The sequence below is a fragment of the Struthio camelus genome, chromosome 10, assembly GCF_040807025.1.
Source record: "Struthio camelus isolate bStrCam1 chromosome 10, bStrCam1.hap1, whole genome shotgun sequence".
Lineage (NCBI taxonomy): Eukaryota > Metazoa > Chordata > Aves > Struthioniformes > Struthionidae > Struthio > Struthio camelus.
Window position 1 is genome coordinate 13,884,425 of NC_090951.1, and position 19,452 is coordinate 13,903,876.

Here is a 19,452-nt window from a genome sequence, read left to right on the forward strand (position 1 = left end):
TCTATAGTACATAAGTAGTAGTATATAAAACAATTATTACTACATGCTAAAACAGATTTCCACAGTCTTTTAATTAAGCACAATATATATAATATATATATGTATATACTGTATATAGATTTGTTCAGATTAATAAGTGGACTGAGCACACACACCCAGCATAATACACTCCAGTAACTGCCTAACAACTGTGAATTTACTGACATTAATTTTTTTTTAATCTGACAAAGCTGCAGAAAATAATGTTTTAACTGTTCCTAATAAACATAAGCAAGTAGGAAAACTTTTTTTCAGAGGTAGAGGTTTTATTGCGTAAAACACTGGATAAAACTGTACTGCTTCAAAGACATTTTTATTCTAACAGCAGAAAGAAAACAGTCATTGCTGAAAAAACAACTTTTAATACTTCTATACCAGAATAAAGTTCTGTCAACTGATGTATTATAATAATAAATAATGACCAAGAATAAACTTTAAATACAAAGTTTTCTAATTGTTACAAGCATAGCAACAAAATCCTCTACTCTATTGATCTCAGATTTCCTCCAAGATAGAAATTTTTCTTTGTGTAGGAATGTAGACAGTATTATGACCAGTATCACAGACTACAGAAGTTACAGAGAAAAAACTTGACATGTTTAGATATGAGAAGCATGATGATATTCAGAAACTGACAATGCATCACTGCTGCTGTCACTTGTTTGTATTACAAGTTACAAATGTTCTGGAAAAAAGGTCTATGTCAGAGGGGAAAATAGGGACAGTAGCACCCGACCAAATGGAATCAACACACACATCACAAAGAACGGGAGATGTTTCCAGTGTCACAAACAGAATTATTGCCTGTCGTATCTGAAAATGCTCAGAAGACACAAAAGAATACTGAAAGAGCTCAAAAAGTGCAAGAAATGGAATGTGGGGGGGGGGTCTTTTTGTTTTTTTTCTTCTTTTGTTTTTTTTTTTGCTAAGATACTGAAGGCGGCGCAAACACACAAAAGCAAGCGACTGACACAGTCACCAAACACAGTAGTGCAGTTAAAATCCTAAAGCTTACTACAGTCAGAAAGTTTCAATAACATTTCAATCCTTTATCTAGGATCATAGAAACAGTTGCATTAAGTTTATCAACTCGATTTAAGTAAGGCAGTGAGAACTATACTAGAAAAACAAGAAAAGCAGCTTGCTCTGTGCCAGATGGGTCCAAGTTACACAGTGACCTCATTTAAACTGAAACTTCAGTTGGATGACATCCTTTCCGACAGCATATGCAAACCGTATTCCTTATTAGCCTGAGATTTTTTTTCCAGTCTCAGGGTAGCGCTAAGAATTTTATTTACATTGATTGCAGTTTAGTATTTTTTGTAAACTGCTTTAGGCAGAGCTGAAGTTTTAAGGCCCTGGGGTTTTACTCTGTGCTCCCAGCCTGCAAAGAAATATTGACTTTTTTTTTTTCTTTTAAGTCTGGATGATTTTGTTTTAGAAGAAGCTAATACTTCTCTACCATCACAATGAACAGCACCAATTTTACTTCTATCAAAGGAAGTACATTAAAAGGCTAACATTTTATGCCATACAGAGAATTTCAGAATAAACCTTTAGCTATTTTTCTTACCTTTTTTTTTTTTTTAAGTATGTGGTTCATTATAGTCTCTCAAAAGCTTCCTATGTGGCAAAGAACTTAATAAATTTGGAGCATCCAATCAGTAAAAAAGCTAAAATCTGCAAAAATATAGAACACATTTGTTTTACAAAAACAAAGAAATATCAGCTACAACACGTTTCTTCATTAGAGACAAAGAGCAGGAAGTTTGGTTTCGTATTTTAGGTCAAGCTACTTTATAAGAGCTTGCTCCAGAAGAAACTTCTGCACTACGTCTGTAACACTTACCAAAACTAACACATGAAAATTAACCATGACTGGGGAATCCTTCATTCAAGTGTAAAAAAGGAAATTAAAGGAAATTTAAAAGAAAACAATAAGGAAAGAAAGAAAAGAACAAAACAGAAAAAAGTACCAACCCTCTATTTAATAACATTGTGTTTCTCACCAGCACCTTCTATAGATAAGGCTGACTAGTTTCACTAAACAATATTTGTATATATTGTACTTCTACTTTTATAGCAACCTACTTCTTCATCAACAAGGGAAAAAAAAAGAATAAAAGCATTTCCCTCAATACTGCAAGATGATTTTTAAAAATGGAATTACACTTCAAATCTGCAGTCGCACATTGGGCTGCAGATTTTTTCTAACCATTGATTCATTTGGCTGTATATTTTAAAAAAAAGAAAAAGAAAAGAAAAAGAAACTGTAATCTCACAATACTTTTCAGTACAGGTCAGTACTGCCCCTAGCTTATGGGCCGTCTAAGATTTCTCCTATACTGCAGTTGCAACACCACTTGAATTGATTTTCTCTGCAATGACAGCTCCAGTCAGACTGGCACCATGGCAGTCTACCAACACATCTCATTACTATGCTAGGCAAATGACAGCAGCTGGTGTCATATTATAAAGGTGTTTTCAACAATGAAAACACAGCCCCTCAATCTTCAAGGCAACACTAAATCGTTTAGACGGTATCATTTTTCTGTTAAGAGCATTATTTTTGGACAAAGACCACTTTGAAGTTTGAAATTGCCTTGCTTTTTAAATAACTAACGACCTCCTAACATTTTTAAATCACTTTATTATCCCACATATATTGTTTGGAAGTACTTGTTGCCAGGTAACAGTTTAGCAGCCATTTTCCAGGGCTGGAAATTTATTTTGTGTGTAATATATATATATTTAAACATACAAACACACACACACACACATATATATGAAGTGTGTATTTTGCATGTGTGTGTGTGTTCATACGTACATATATATATATATATATATATAAAATGTGCATATGACTGTATGTGTGTGTGTGTAAATATATATATATGTGTGTGTGTGTGTGCATACACATATATACATATATATATATTTAAATATTTTAAATATCCTGTACACTTCTGGGAATTTGCACACAATTCTTTTGCTTGGAATGCATTTAGCAAACTCTTACCCAAATGCATATCTAACTGTGTAAAATAATATTGCAATATAGAGATTGATGCGTTGAGCTGCATTACTCTTGGGCCTTGCTGCCCTCCTCCGTTAGCTCTGCTGAGCTCCCAGGTTTGACAGCTGCAGGTTCCTCTAAATTCCCAGAAGCCTCGGAGTCAACTCTGGAGCGCTTGAACCTGCGATCTGGATACTGGCTGTTGTCAAAAGGCATGCGATGGACACAGAGAACATGGGTCTTCAGATTTCCCTTCTGAGAGGCACTGTAGGGGCAATATCTGCACTGGAAAGGCCGGTGACCTGCATGACAGACAAAAGTCTGGTTAGTTTTTCTTCTATTTACATTTTGACGGCAAAGCAGCTCCTTGCAAAGTCCAACGAAAACGCAAAAGCTCCCCAAACAAAAATCCCTCCTCTTGTAAGGAAACGCTGCACGTGCTCCGCAAGAATAAGAAATGCGTACTACTTGCATGATGCCTCTTCAAAGAAGCTACATTTTAAGAACTCTCTGCTTTGGATTTTTCAGGAAAAGGATAGTTATTTCATCTCCCTCCCCATGCCCAGCCGTAAATCAGTCACCCTCTGATCCAAACTAAACTCTTGTAAATAAAGTGCAAGCATGTAATAGAGAGCTTTCTTTTATATTTGTTAATTATCTTTTTTATTGAAGTGCAATTCAAGGATGACAATGTGCAGACCCTTCGTCTAATAAACACACTCTGTCTTTGGGTGGGTTTCTGAGTAAAGAATTGTATGTTTTATTTTAATCACACAGATTACTTTTTAATGGAAAGAAATAATGGATTGAGATAACCAAGGCCTCAAACCTGCAAACATTTACTCCAGTAAGATTACTCCTGTGAGTAAAGATATGCAAGCACATAAGTGTTTGCTGGACTCTGGCCCGAGGTTATCACCAGCTTTAAAATAAAATGTCCAAGCTAGATTAGAAAAGGAATGTTAATGCACAAAATCTGATACATGCAGGACTTGTGTATGAAATAGCAACCAACTGCAAAATGAAGGCATGAATGAAACACATCGCTTTTTAGTAAATCTATCAATATTCTCTCCCATATTTTTCAGATTATTGTAACTTTGAATCTTCATGCTGTATCTGGTTTTGGAGGTTATGTTTCAGCAATCACATTTCAACCTATGCTGGGAAGTTGTTGATGTGTTTTACTGGAACTTTATGAGCTTTGTCTCTCAAATTAACTTAAAGCAGGACCATCTGAGGTCAAATGCGCTTAGCTTGCTTTAATTTGCTCAAATAAATGAATAAATAAATGTGCCAGACCATCTACATAAAGCCAGGATAAGTGAAAAACAATACCCTAACTCCACATTTGAAGAGCCCTTTTTCCTTTGCTGTTGTGGTGATACCTAGCAGGAACAAAGCAGAAGCTGGAGCAGCGGAGCAGGAGGACTACCCTCCCCCGGGAAGGGGCCGACACTGTCTAACTTCCATTTTAAGGGGCAATTTAACACCTAAGCCAACAGAAGCTGGCTGTGCACTGCTCCGATGTTACTCGTACTGGAGTGGGAATGCTACTGCAAGCCTCCTAGGAGAGAGGTGAGCCTGAATAACAGCTGCTTTTAACCAAGCACTGTTGGTGGGCACATCAACATGAAAGATGTCTCCAGCAGCCTAAATGCACTCGAATCGCCATCAGTGCTTTAGGTTGCTCAAATAACCTGCCATTTTTACTGTAAAATTAAAACTACCACTTGAAGGCCAAGTCCCCCGAGGCATTCTGGTTGCTACTCAGAGGAACGAAGCGTTGAGTCCAGCACACAATTACACAATCATACAAACCCTACGCCCCGCGACTATGGGCAGGTTTAACTGAACAAGGATGAAAAGATTTCTCTGTGCAGAACAGCCTCGCATATCAACACTGAAGACACAGTATGGTCCCCTCCATCCTTTGCTTCTACAAGGCGAAGACTGCCATCAGCCCCCTCGACCTCAATGACCAGGCATGTTTTTGGATGAATCTCAGGATGGAGTGTGGGTTGATCTTCTGGCTCTCTCATGGGATAAATAAAGGTATTTTCCTCAACAACTCAGTAAGGAAAAAGAGATCAAGTCTGTACGTTATTAATCTTTAAAAAGTCAAATTTCAGTGGAAAATTTCATTGCGATAGCAATGAAAAAGCTTACATAGTTAATGTTACAGAAATCAAATTTGGCTTTTGCGGAAAATATCAAACAGAAGATATGAGGAAACAGTCAATCTAGACATTGAGGGTGTGCCTAGTGCCTCTTAGGATGAGTCATTAAATCAATAAAAAAACATAAATACAATTGAAACATTTTGAATGTAACGGTTTTGACAATTTAAAGCACTCAGAAAACTGCCTGAGTATGAAAGAGGTACAGGCAAAAATCTGATCCACAAAATCAAAAAAAATTGGAAATTCAGAAAAAATATTTAACAAAATCACTACATTCCCCCCTTTGTTCGTCAGAGACGGGTAAGTGTTTCATATCAGAAAAGTCATCTGGATTTACATCTGGGTTCTGGATTTTTTCTTTCCTTCCTCTTTTTCTCCCTCCCAACTAATTCCTCTGCCGAGGCCAAGAAACAGGGTCTATTGTGTATCTTGGCCAGGGAGGTGCCAGAATGCCTTGGGCCAAAGTGGGCAAAACATTAGGTGAAGAGGAAGGAGACTTGCTCTGTGACAAATTGCAACTATTTTTACCTCTTTACAAAAGATAAAGCCTGCCACTCTCAGATCCACCGAGACATACCTTCTTCTGCACTCCTCACCCTGCCCCACGCAGGTATCACCACCTCCACCACCAAGAGGACATCACCATCCCTCTACTCACAATTCTGCTCCAAAACTCACCCTTCCCAGGTGCTTTCAGACCAAGTCTCTGCCCCAACCTCCTCATTCAGCTCCTAGCGCTGGGCCCCACAGCCCCAGTTCACCCCTCAAACATCACAGAAAGAATCAGAGATTACCTACGTTTTGTATCACCAGCCTCACCTACATTGAGTGTGATCTCCCTAAGCTGTTCTCAATGCTTTGCCAAAAAGTAGTTATCGTTAAATGACAATCCTAATTCCTTCCTGAAAAAGATAATTTTTAAACAAAGAATCCAGAAAGCATGGCATTAACAACCCTTAATAAATGCCCAAATAAAAACAAACTCTTTCTGCCCACCACCAAACCACATTCAAACCTGTGCAATTCCATACAGAGAATGGCATTTATTAATTCAATGCACTTTAATAAACCAGACAATATAAAATGCACCTACAAGGATTCAGTTCTGCGTTGCCTCCCCCACAAGTTACTTTTTCAGGCCATCAAAATTTCACATCACTGCCTTGTGAAAAGTAAGTACACAATAAGTTAATTTGTATTGTCACTATGCAGTACAACTGTGGTAAAGAGCACATTCATTTTTAATCCAGTATGAATAATATATAAATATGTATACAGAGTGAGGGTCAGAGGAAAGCAAGTGGTACATTGTTTACAGCAGAAGTAGTACAAAAACTAGAGATTATTTTCACTTGCAAAGATAACAATATCTGCAATTTGCTTGTAACTAAGGGGTGAAGGAAAATGCCCATTTCTCTTAGGTATTCCATCCATTAATTATAGCTCAAAACTTGTTGTGGGCAGCAGGCTCTTAAAATAACCCTTCCTAGATAAGTTGGCAATAAATTTATAACATTTTATCTAGTGGTGGTTGGTAGGTTCTTTCTTAGCAAGCCATAGTTCATGTATATTTTGCCTATGATATATCTTCCAATAAAATTATTTGAAAGCCCTTAAAAAAAAAGAAATCTTCCTGATAGTTCGGGAGATAATGCGTAATGCATTGCATTTGTAGTAAGGAGAATTAGACTAGAGGTGGGTCAAAAAGGAGAGAGCAAATTATGGTGCATCTTTCTCAGAGAGAAAAGCGAGCATAGAGGACAATATATTGCTTGCAGCTGAAATAATCCTGTTGGGGAAAAATGCACAATAAGGTATGTGACACAGTGTGCAAAGAGACTTTGTAATCCTCTGGGCTGACACAGAGATTCACAAGAAACGGAGATGCAGAAAATTTAGAAGAAAAATTAAATAAAACGCCAAAGATGGAAGCTAGATTCCAAGAGCACTAATATTTTTAGGAGGTGCGGCTTTCCCCGGGAAGGGGAGTTACCCCCAGCACCTGCCGAAATCAGCTCTCTGCAAGTGATGGAAACCTTTCTGGATCAATCCCAGAAACAGCAGCAGTGCTCAGCTGACTTAGGCTGTCACTAATTCTGACTGCACCCTGGAGAGAATAAAGAGCCGGGATGGGCGGTATGTTCTGGTCATGACAGAGTGTCTTTCTTCGTGGCCAATATTTAAAAAATCCCTCATCACTTTAAAGTACTCCACCTTTTTAAAAAAATATGCTGCTTTGTTAATTTAAGCTTTGAGGAAAAAAAAGTTTGTTTTGTTTTCTTTCAAATTTATGATCTGATATGCTGCTTTGTGACACATCACGTCAGCCTGCATCAGTCACATTGCGTTAGGTTTCATAACATGGCATGACTGATGCAGCCCAACATGGTGCATCAACTGAATGAGTCTGAAAAGGCAGGTTTCGAGAAAGATAGATCTCAATGTCTGGCTTTTATGACTGTTTAGAGGAAACTATACTTAAAGCTGGGGCCTTGGATTTAAAGAAAGCCGTTGCCCATAAGCGTGTTGTTAGGCGTTCAAATATTTGCTAAATCTGTTTTATTTTGTCTTATTGTTAAAAAAAACTTTATTGTTGGAACACATAAAAAGTCAATGTCAACACAGTGTCATTAGGTTACTCTCTGTAATCCAATCACTGCTAATAGTTACTAATTTATTAACTTTGATATGGATTCGTTATTTAAGATTAGCACAAAGGAGAGAAATGAGAGAGAGAAAGAGTGATGAATGCTAAAGTCTTTTTCATTAAAAAAAAATTTACATGGTTTAGCCACGTTAATTCTCCACTTCTAAAAAATATTTGATTAGCATCCAAATTCTATAAAAATTTCCACAAAGAAACATCTTATTTTTGTGGTATTACAGGCACATATGTAGGGGTTTGCACTAAAATGTAAAAATGGGCATTGGACTAGTCACATGAATAAGATCAGGAATTTATTCCAGATTGTTAAAAGTGTACTAATCACAGCAAAATCATGGCTTTCTCCCAAAGCAGCAAGAAAACGGTAATTTGAAAGAAAAATGCCAATAATACATCACACACAAGCCGTCTGTTGTCCCCACTACACCACTTTTTGTTATACTGCATATGTGTACATATATACACACAGGCACACGCATACAGACACACACACGCAGTTTAATGCATAAATTTAGGGAAAAGGCAGAAGAGCAATAAAATGATGAATAGAAAACAAATGCTGTGTAATGTACTATAAATTATAATTAAGTCTTGAATAAAATGTGTTTTTTAGGTATGACATTTGTTCCTTTAAAATGCAAAAATGGCCATGATTAGCTGACAGACCGTTTCTCCCTGGATAGCCAATGGCTATAGCATTTACTACTATGCAATACAGCAAACTCATTTCAAATTTCTTTGCTTAGTTTAAGAACGTCCTTTTGGTGAAAAGTGGAAATAACAGCCATTACCTCTTTAAAACAAATCAATGACTCCCTTACTAAGAAAAATTTGAAAAGCCTCAAAGGTCTGACTTCCTTGGAGATAAATTTCTTCAGTTCAGATGGCTTATCTGGGTCAGATGTTGGATGCTCTTGAGATCTGGACTCGAGTCTCTGGGCTACTGCAGTAGTCCCAGATGACCATGACCAGTGCAGGCCATGATCAGACACCCCTCGCAAAACCAGCTGCAGTGGCTCAGGATGGATTGTTACTGCCTCTCAGATAGAGATTTTCAGTCCCACAACATCACTGGTGGAACGGTCCATGTAATCGCACATCTGCTTCAGTGCAAAGTCAGCAAGCTGAATTTAAACCTTCAGCGAGTCTCTGGCTCCCTAAGAGGAGCTGCTCTAAATCTTTTTTCCTGCACAAACTCATATTTGAGGTGGAATCATCTTTAAATGGATGAAGGGTATGTTGTCTCAGAAGTAATAACCAGCAATGACGGCCATGCGCTTTCTACATAAGAAACATGATTTTCAGAATGACTCCTGTTTACTAGCTGCGACTATCAGCCTCAGTTCCTGGCTTTCCCAGCTCAGGGTTTCAGGGTCCTAGGGATCTTAGGGAACGCTGCCATTTTAAAGTAACACTATTACAGCATAATAACAATCATTTGCAAAGGGAGAACTATTTTCATTTAAAACTTGGCTAGTGCGATTTCCTTTTTTACGTACGAATTTTCATAAATACATTTACAGCAAACATCTCAAATACTGTATGTATTACACAGGAGACCAGAATGGCTCTAAAGCAGCCATTCTGATCAGGAGCATAGCAGTATGGATGGGAAAATGCTGAATAAATACATTTGTCCAATAGACAATAATGGCTTTGATTGAGCCATTCCATTTTATTGGTCTCACAATACGCATTTTACGAAACTCCCAAAATACCAGACAGATTAAAGTTAGTCCAATCCGGTTCATACATGTAATAAAAGTTTTTATAAAACAATTGAAAAGTATACATTTATTTACAGACTGGTCCAGGACCAACCAGGATAGTCTTCTGGGAAAATTACAAGAGTCTGTGAAGCTTATATGCTTATTGGATTATGAAAAAGGAAATTAAATTAGAAAACCTTTCTATTTCATGTTGACCAAGAAAAACTGTGAAAACTAAATGGCTTGATCAAGATCTCAAATGATTTAATGTAGATGTGCACACAAAAAAGGAGAGATAGGTGCATTTCAGGAAGGCATGGGAACATTTTCATTTGCCAAGGCTGAAGCCTGGGCTTCTGCATTTCCCTTGGGACACTAAAGCTATGGCAGCCCCTGGACACCATTCATGTGCATTCCCTCATTACCACAGGCTCAATCCTGCAAATGTTCCTCAAAGTAATTGGAGGAGTTGTTCATTGTAAGAGGCACCAAACTAGGACTTGTCCCATGTTACTTAGGCTTCTACCTTAGAAATCTAGTTACCTAATTTCCCTCTAGCGAACAGATGCTTCCACAGGACAGTTCAGGTCCAAAAGCATTGAACTGCCATCTGGAGAAGCCTTTCCCTCTCTGCTGATTACAGAAGAGATCTTAATTAGGAAAAGATAAGGTTGGGCTTAAGACCCAGATCATGGTAAAACACAGCCACCAGCTTAATTTTAAATACAGGTATTAAGGGATTTTTGAAAAATTGCCCTAAAATTAGTAGGATTTATCTGCATATCGAGTCCCTAGAGGCCCTGGTTCCAGGTTAGTGATCCACAAAGAATCCCCCGCGGAGAGCAAGGGGCTGTTGGGCACCGCTCCCCAGGACACCACTGTTTCAGGGGACACTGAAGGCCACCCCATTGCATAGTGTGTTTTGCTGAGCTGAAGCAAAGACACTGGAACACTCGTTTCCCACCGGCACGTGCACGGCAGGTTGTTACACGACTGCACCACCATTGGCTGCACAGCAGGAAGAGAATAAATTAAGACCTAATCTGTAACTAGTTTGTTTCAAGGATTTTTACTTAAAAAACAAAAAATAAACCTCCATTCATTGGATCAAATTAAACTCTCAGATACCTTTCTTGAAATGTAATCAAAGGTGGAGTCTGTTCTTTGTGCACTGTATTATACAGAACTTGCTGTTTCTGAATAGGTATTTCAACTTGCTAATGAATACGTTAAAGGGTGTAATGATGACAGGGAAATGCAAAAGTTAATGCTAAACTTTGTCTTTAACGTGTTACTAAAGATCACATTAATTTTACACATTCTCCCCAAAAATTAAAGGCTGCATTTAAAGTAACATTTCAGTTTCTGTTTCAGAAGATCATGCTTACTAACTATCACACGTTAAACTTCTTTTAAAAAGAGGGAAAAAATCATTTTCCTCCATACTTATGCTTTCAATGTATTAATCAAACCAGTCACCAAATTATGGAAAACCTCACTGAGTTCATGTTTCTGTTCCCTGTCTCACATAGAACATGGAAATTATTACTATTTGGAAGAAGACTGAGGAACTTGTTAGCCATATACAGCACGCTAAATATAAGAAAATTAGGAAACAGCTAGCTAAGTAGCCTGTGGTATAATGTACACTTGCAATTTCTGGGAAAACAAACTCTTCACATCTGTTGAAAAGCTCACTGTGATTGTTGATAAAGTAACAGGATTACTCAGCTCTGGACACTTTGCACAAAATTTGTTTCTTTTTCAGAAGGGTAAGCTTTTCACACAGGAACTTTTGATTTCGAAGGAAGCAGATCCTTTACTGAAAAAAAGGAATAGCTCCAACAGAATAGTTGAAAAGGTTCTTTTAAATAAGTATTAAACATTGTGAACATCCTATACCAAAAATTCTCCTAAAAACAGCTTAAAACTTTGTTTTTTAATGAGTTGTATACTTTAAATTGCTTCCAGATCCTGCAGCTAGCCAGTGCTGTGTAACACCTCTGTACCCTAGCACACCATTTTGTTTTTTGACATGACAACATGAGTTACGAGCCCAGTGCCTCAGCGCGCTCCAAATGAAGTTAGTGGGAATGCTGTCATTGATTGAGCTTGAAATGTCAGACTATCACTGTCCCATGCTTGGGTAAATTTAATTACATTTAATTTTTCATATTTATTTACTTTGGTTTATACACATAAGTAGAGGACGGAGTTCTTATCAAGGGCACTGGGTACCTCTTCTAAAGAGTGGGCCATCTCTGACTAAATTTATAACAGCAATGATTATGGCAACTTATAAATTGCTCGATCACTAATTCCTTCATAATCCTGAACCCACAATGACTGTGCCAAAAATACAAATATTAATCTCTAGGCAGGCTCACCACTCTCGCACTAATTCTTGTTCTCACCAAAGTGCGGAAGAAATAGTTGGCGGATCCCTAAAGACCTGCAGGTTAGGCTGCTCCCTGCAAGAAGAGAAAGAGCACCCAAGTCCAGGGGAATAAGTGGATTACGCCCTTCTAACGCAGCCTCCTCTTCCTGAAAGATGCCTTGCGGACCTAAGTAGACTGCAGCTACAGAAATGTATGTTACAGGTAAGCAGCAGGCTGTTCTTCAATATTAAGTTAGCAACACTGAGTTCTTCTAATTATCAAAATTACATGTTTAGAGAGTGTATTCCAGTCCCACCTTCATCTTTAATTAGATATTACAATTAATTGTTATGTCTATTTCTTCCTTTACTTGTTTTAATCACATCAATAATAGTACATTCACATACTAACCCCCTTGAGCAAAATATCTCAGTTTTCCTACTAGGTCATTCACAAGTTTTCCATCTCCTGTTCTGTCTTTTTTTTTTTTTAATTGTCTCAGTAAATATTTAGTATTTCAGGGAGCATTTTGAACTTCTAGTATGAAGCGCTATTTGAATTTAAGGTACCTATGACTTCCCAGAATAAATGCTGTACTGGTGGCACTGGGATTTAGTAAATCAAGATCATTTAGTGATCATGGCAATTCAGAGTTGCTAATAGGAAAGGCTGTGTCAGTGATTATGGCTCACTACTGTATACCCTTCATTCTGCTTAGCAATTCACAAATACAATAGCATTTTCTCTGTCACTCTGGGCAACTGTCTCGAGCTTATTTATTTCATTTGGTGGAAGAGAATTTAAAAAATCCCATTCTCAGCTTTCTAAAATTTTCCTGTCCACATTTCAATGTCTCATATCTTCAGTTGGTTTAAAACGGGGCAGCCATGTGGTGTACACCATGTGAAGAACTACCGCTGTATACATATTAAGGTGAAGGCTGGGAGTCTCTCCATTAGTCCCATGTTCCACAAATGACCTAAATTTGAAGAGGTGGATTTATGCACATGCTATAACGTTTGCTGAAGTCGGACCCTAAACTAGAATAATTGTTTTCTGCATGTATGATCTCACTTAAGATAAGTATGTTCTCCTTTAATTTCAGTTATTGCTTTGTTACGTAACTTGGGTAATTTAGATGGTATTTTTTCACGTTGTAAGTCGTCATGCAATTCATGATGCTCTGTGCACAATGACATGTTAGTAAAGAGATTGAGGAAAAACAAAACACTTTAAGTAAATAAATATCCAGCTCACTAATAGCTAATATTTCAAATTATCCGTGGGTACCTCACAAACCCACTCATCATTCCGCTAAAACATTACTACTATCTGTTTGTGGGATTTTGTGAGGGTAGTTTGGACAATAACTCATTATCAGCAATGTTATGGCATTATATTCTATCACTGCACTGAATTAATAATATGAGCGCATTCGGAGGGAGCACTCAGAATAACCTATAGCTCACTAGGTGTGTTTCGCACGTAGCTGGGCATACATTCAATGTATCTTTATCCATAATACATGCACTGACGCAAAGAATATATATTTTTATCATACTCCATTCAATAAATCAGGAGCTTGAGCAGTAAAAATTAAAAGGCTGCAAAGAATAAATTCAGGATTAACTTTGCAGGACCCTTTCCTCTGGAAAGTACTGTTGATGTTGTCACAGAAAAAGTGTCTTTTTTATTAAGTCACAAAGGAAATGCTTTCTCCCCTTCTCTTTTTCTTTCCTACAAAAGGCTCTCTAAAATGAAAGGTGTCAGACTTTGCTTTTTCTTCTTGGCATGATCCAGAATGTATGGCTGAGGAATGACAGATGTCTGCAACCAGCTGCAATGAAGCATGCTAAAGTTTCAGTCTAATCCACTTATTTCACTGCAGTCACGTAAACCAAAACAAATGGGCAGTGCCTTACATTATAAAAACACAGCAGCATTACTTTGTTGCATAATGTAGCTGATACGCCATCTTTTTATCATTTTTCCTACTGCAGAAAGAATTCACCTCTTTATTAAAAACATTCCCTGAAAGTTCTCCCATTCTGCTCTCCTCTATTTTTTTCTTTTACTGTCACAGCATTCTTGGTATGCCCCATGCATTACTCAATACACTGCTATCATAAAAATATCATAATATTTTTCTAGCGAAGACTGGTTTTATTTTTAAAAACACAATATTATTCAAAAGCCATAGGGCCCGATTCTGTTCTCATATTTTTTTCGCAAGACCGTGTTTCCAACTGATTTACACTGCTCTGACCAAGATCAGGATTAGACCCTTCGGCCAATTCACACACACGGCTGCCTAACAAGCGCATCATACACTTACTCTTAACAGGTCTTAAAAAAAAAAAGTCAACACTTGTCTGCTTTTTACTGATCAAACTGGAAATGTCAGTGGAGACTCGACTGATAATATTAATCTACTTGACTAGACTCATTCAAAAAAAGACAGTTTTTAATTAGGAGGAAGAGTCTTTGCCTCTATGTTTATTGAAGCATCTGAAAGAAACCCCCCTTCTCTATTTTGTTACACCGGAGGGAGTACAAAGTAAGTGAACATGGCATCGCTTCCTGGAAAGGGAGACCCTGCCTCACTTTAACATGTAGTGCAGCAACCTTTTGAACCCTCCCTCCTTTAATCCTTGTAAGGAAAGAGAAAGGATAAGGAGTCATGTGGCTCTCCCCCTGCCAGCAGTTTCAACAGCTGTGAAGCACTCTTTCAGCGCAATTCATAAAAAAAGATGTGTTGGATTTCGCCTATGGCAGAATGGCGTACAATTTCTGGCCCTTCAGGCTAAAACAATAAATGCAAAGAGGAAAATTTGAGATTTCCCCCCTTAAACTTCCCACAACAACCTCAGCAAAACCACATGACTTGTCTTGTACAATCTCCCTGGTGTTTTCAGTGCTACTTTGGCAGGAAATCAGAATTACTGTTATATAAATTCCATCTGATGCCAGAGCTACCATCTGTGAGTAAAACTGCTTCACCTACGTCTGCCGGCAAAGCCACTCTCCCAGAGACAAGGGAGAGGGAAAAAAAATTTGATTAATTTGCAGAATGCTTGTGATTTGCTCATATATTATTATAACTGCTCATCAGCACATGACAAATTCCCAGCACTCTGCACAGGAACCCGTTCAGTTTCAGCAGTTTTTTGCGTCGGCACCTGACAGACTGCAGAGCCACTAATGACTTTCAGATGCTTACAAACAGTAATTCTATCTTCAGAATAAAAAGAAAAATCCGTAGGAAGAAAAGAGTAGAGTTAGTCTATTTCATTTCCTTCCTGTATATCAACATGATTTAACTCTTCAGGGCAGCCGCGGTTCCAGGAGCACAACAAGGCTGCTACTTGCCTGGAAAAGACAAAGACTGCCAATCTCAGGGGGAAAGGTGAACGCAAAAGCCCGTCTCCTAAGGCTTTCCTTGCACCGGCTCCACAGAGAGCGAGCTACAAAGCAGGTATTCCAGGAAAAGGCACACCTACTCTGCATTACTCATATAAAATATATGCTCTCTTCAGTGCCTCCTAATTCTATATATAATTCCCTATTTTAATACTTCTGATAACCTTTTGCATTTTTAGCGAACACATCTGCTTCCTAACTGCAGTCGAAATGTTTTTTTCCTCCCTTTTAAAACTATGATTATGCTTTCTGAAGCACTGTCTGTGTGCTTGATTGCCTGTTTTAGATTAGAGATTTTAGCAAGGAAACAAAGACTTCAGAGTGCACATCAGTCCTGCATATGAGAAACCACAGAAGGAATAAGCAATAAAATGTGATGCACCATCTGTCCACAAACAATAACCTGGATGTTCTGAAGGCTTACAAATTATTTAGCACACAACCTCACCGAATTATAGGACCCTTAAATAGAGCAATAGACTGGGAATGAGAGCCTCTTTGATGTCCTTCTGTATTTTTTTCAAACTCAGCCTTCGATTGATTGCTAACAGTTGAGGTATTTCTCAATGACTATTGGAGCAAGTTGATTTTTATTAAGTAGCTCTCTATAGAATATATTGCCACAGATTTGAGCAGTGGGGTATACACTGCCTCTCTGGCCCTCGCCTGCTGCAAACAGATTGTTAATCAAAAGACAGTCTAAAAGAATAGTCAGTTGGGAAATTCAGTCCTAAGGGCAAAATTCTGCCCTTGGTATTCACGCGCAGCTCCCGCTGGCTTCAACGGGAGCGCGCACCAGCGCCGGGCAAAGAAGCTGACTTTATTAAGTACTAGAAGGTTTCTGACCGGACTCTTGTGGAACAAATCCCCAATAACAAATCAGATTTGGGAGACAGACAAAATTGTATCCTGCCCCAATTAAAAATCAAAATGGCATTTTTCTTAGCTGTCACGCTGAAACATGATGATCTTGCATGCAAAAATGCATTACCCACTGAGCATACTTTAGACATTGTAAACTGGAGTATGTCAAAGCTATTAGATTCCTAGACAAAACCTGGCATCCTTCAGTAATGTGGAGATAATCAAGATATTCAGATTCAGATACCTGCATTTGGGACAGAGGATTTTAGGTCACTGTACTTAACTCTGCAAACATATTAAAAAAAAAAATTGGATTTTGAATATGCACCAAATCACAGAATTTCTAGATCTAGCATTTCGCACAACTTTGTCTCTACATTATACATTGCTGAGTTTTTGGTGAACTCTAGCATTTTTCTTTTCAGTCTAAGCAGATCTCTAAGCCCATATTCTGAAATGAATCAGCATCCCCTGAAAGACATCCACTTCATTTAACAGAGGAAGAGCTTTGCTACCATTTATTAACAAACTGCCCTAAATATTTCTTGTGCTTTGCCTTCTATAGATTTTTCTGCAGGTTTCCTTAACATAACATTTCCCAAGCTGGCTCTCAGCTAACAAACATCAAGAACTATCTACGTAAGGTCTTCTTAAACGTGCCCTTTACTCTACCATCTAGATGTCAGATCAAAATTCAAAGAAAAATAAAAATAGATGTTAGAAGACAGAGGATTTTTTTTATCATATTCTCTTTGACAAACACGGGGCTAAGAGGGAGGTAACTGTATAATTAACTTTAGATGTGCCTAATGTAACTCCATTATCATTGATGAGTCTTATGGAGAGACACTGCGAGGAAAATGTGCCTTCTAGAGTTTCATTGTGGAGCCAGTGCTATTAAGGAATATTTCAGTATTTAGGCCCTGATTCAGCAAATCGCTTAAGCTTATGCATAATATAAAGCGTGTAGGTCATCCCACAGACTTGTGTGGGCGTACACATGTGCTTACGCGACACACGAGTTTCAGTTGCCTGCTGAACTGAGGCCTCGTAGCCTAACCCTTATTCACAAAGATTCATAAAAGAGACATGAAAATTTGCTTGGGGCTAAGAGCTGGCACATTGCATTGCTCCCTTCTGCACCCATGTTCCTTCTGCATCTATTTCTGCGTTTGCTTTCGCGTGCCGTTAGTGCCTCGTGCCAGAGGGGCAGCTGGCCCTGCCTGGGGCGGGAGCTGCATCTCGGGGAAGCTGGCGGCCAGGGCAACGGCGGGAGGTCCCGGGACAAGGCTACCACCCCTGCCACATCCATGTGGCAGCTCAGCCACACTGGCCACCCTGGCCCAGAGCCTGCAGCTCACCTGGCCAAAAGGAACCTCCAGTTCCTTCATGAGAGCATGTCACTGCCAGTCCCCGGGGTCTTGGCCGGTTATTGCACCGATTGCGTGCAGACCAGCGAATGCCACTGCTAACGCCATGCTGCTGCCTAAAACCCTCCTGCAAAGCTCTAGGACCTAGACATAAGGAGCTGGCTTTTGGAGGGTGGACCCCAGGCTTCCCTGGGGCCACCTCGCTGCAGCAAGGGTCAGGAGGAGTCACCAGTACCAGGTGAGCACCTTTAGACTAACATCCTCCTCCTACAGCAGAGCCCAGGATCTGGGCCAAATACAGTGTTTTTCTCTGCATTACAAATTTTCTACAGTCAGTCTGAAAATCAACACAATGGTCCTAGAAGAAACCCTTGAAATAAGGTTTAGTTTGGGTAGAAGGCTAGTTCCCCCATTCAACTTTTTCTTCACAAGGATCCTGGGGAGTTAAATCAGATTTCCATCTACAAACAAAAAAATTATTTTGCTAGGTCTCTGTATAATTCAGCTTACTTGTCTGACCATATGTTAAAAAAAAAAAAATCTTCAGGCATTACTGAGGATCTGATTTTAAATAAAATTGTAAAAGTCCAAGATTTTGAAGTTTCCATAGTTACTGGGTCAAGAATTTTTCCATTTATGGTGTTCGGGGACTTTTTTGACAGTTCAGAGTAAAAGTGACACATCTCTATCTATGTAGAAATTAAGTCAAACATACCATGTTACATGAATGGGCGTCAAAAAGGGGAAAATGTTCCTATCATCTAGTAATGCCACGAAACATTGAAGCCTTAATCCACCAGCCTGCTGCCTAGGAGAGGAACCATTCAGCCTCAAGTGAGCTGCACTGACTTCCACCACCTTCCAGAGAAAAGGCTTACTTATATGAAATCAATGTCGGATCTGGGCTTTCAAGTAAACTGATACTCACTTGGGCGTCTATGTGTATAGACCAAAATCATTTTGTAACAAAACGAACGCATACAGTCATTAGTGGGGGCCAAAATATTTGCCTTCTCTAGAAGCCACACAATTTCTCTGATTTCAACAGATAATTTGACCTAGATAACTTCTTTCTATCTACTGTACTACTAATCAGAACAAAGAGGCCTATAAATGTACTTAAACAGACAACTAAAAAAAAATTAAACTGTGATTTAACTTAAAGGTCAACTCAATACATACTGAGAAGTCAACTGAAATTCTGCCATTAAATATAATCTCTCCTTCTAGGGTGGTAAATACTGCATGGAAATATTTATCAGGAGCCAAATTCTGATCTCAGACAAACATATGAATGGAGATGCACGGGAATAAATGAGAATGGAGTTTGACCTTGGAGAGAGAACCTTTCCAATCGAAAGCATTTGGACATCAAGACTCAAGCCACTGAAAACAACTACTTTAAATTCCATAAAATGTGATTAATATCATAAGATTAAAAAAAAAAAGAAGAAGAAGAAAGATATTCTAGGTTTCTTTCTGGACTTTTTCCAGCTTTCTGGATCCCTGCTTTCAAGTGTTTTCCATACCTCTAAAGGCTAAAAAGTTACTTTGCTTTAAAATGAAAGGAGAGAGATTATTCCATAATCACATGACTACCACCGCAGCAGGATCCTTTTGGAAACAAGGATCTGCCCTAGCAGTTGCAGTAAAAACAGCAAAACTAAAAACAGTCTTAGGACTCACAGTCTCCACTCGTACTTCACGGTTCTGCAGGCAGGAGTCCATCCTTAATCAATAGCCTATGCATAGTTGTCCACAACACAAAAACAATTTTCCTATTCTTTACTACAAATAAGTAATCTGAA

General features: G+C 38.6%; 1 protein-coding gene across 18 annotated transcripts in view; it reads right to left on the reverse strand.

Moving 5' to 3' along the window:
• Window positions 1–381: 381 nt before the first annotated feature.
• Window positions 382–19,452, reverse strand: part of ZNF536 (zinc finger protein 536) — a 358,374-nt gene continuing 339,303 nt past the window's right edge. For 17 of the 18 annotated variants that reach the window (XM_068956015.1, XM_068956021.1, XM_068956011.1 and 14 more), the window contains one exon: window positions 382–3,357. In XM_068956015.1, coding sequence (XP_068812116.1) covers window positions 3,122–3,357 — 236 coding nt within the window. In that variant the 3' untranslated portion in view covers window positions 382–3,121. The remainder of the gene's footprint in view (window positions 3,358–19,452) is intronic. The other variant, XM_068956024.1, reaches the window with a different exon arrangement.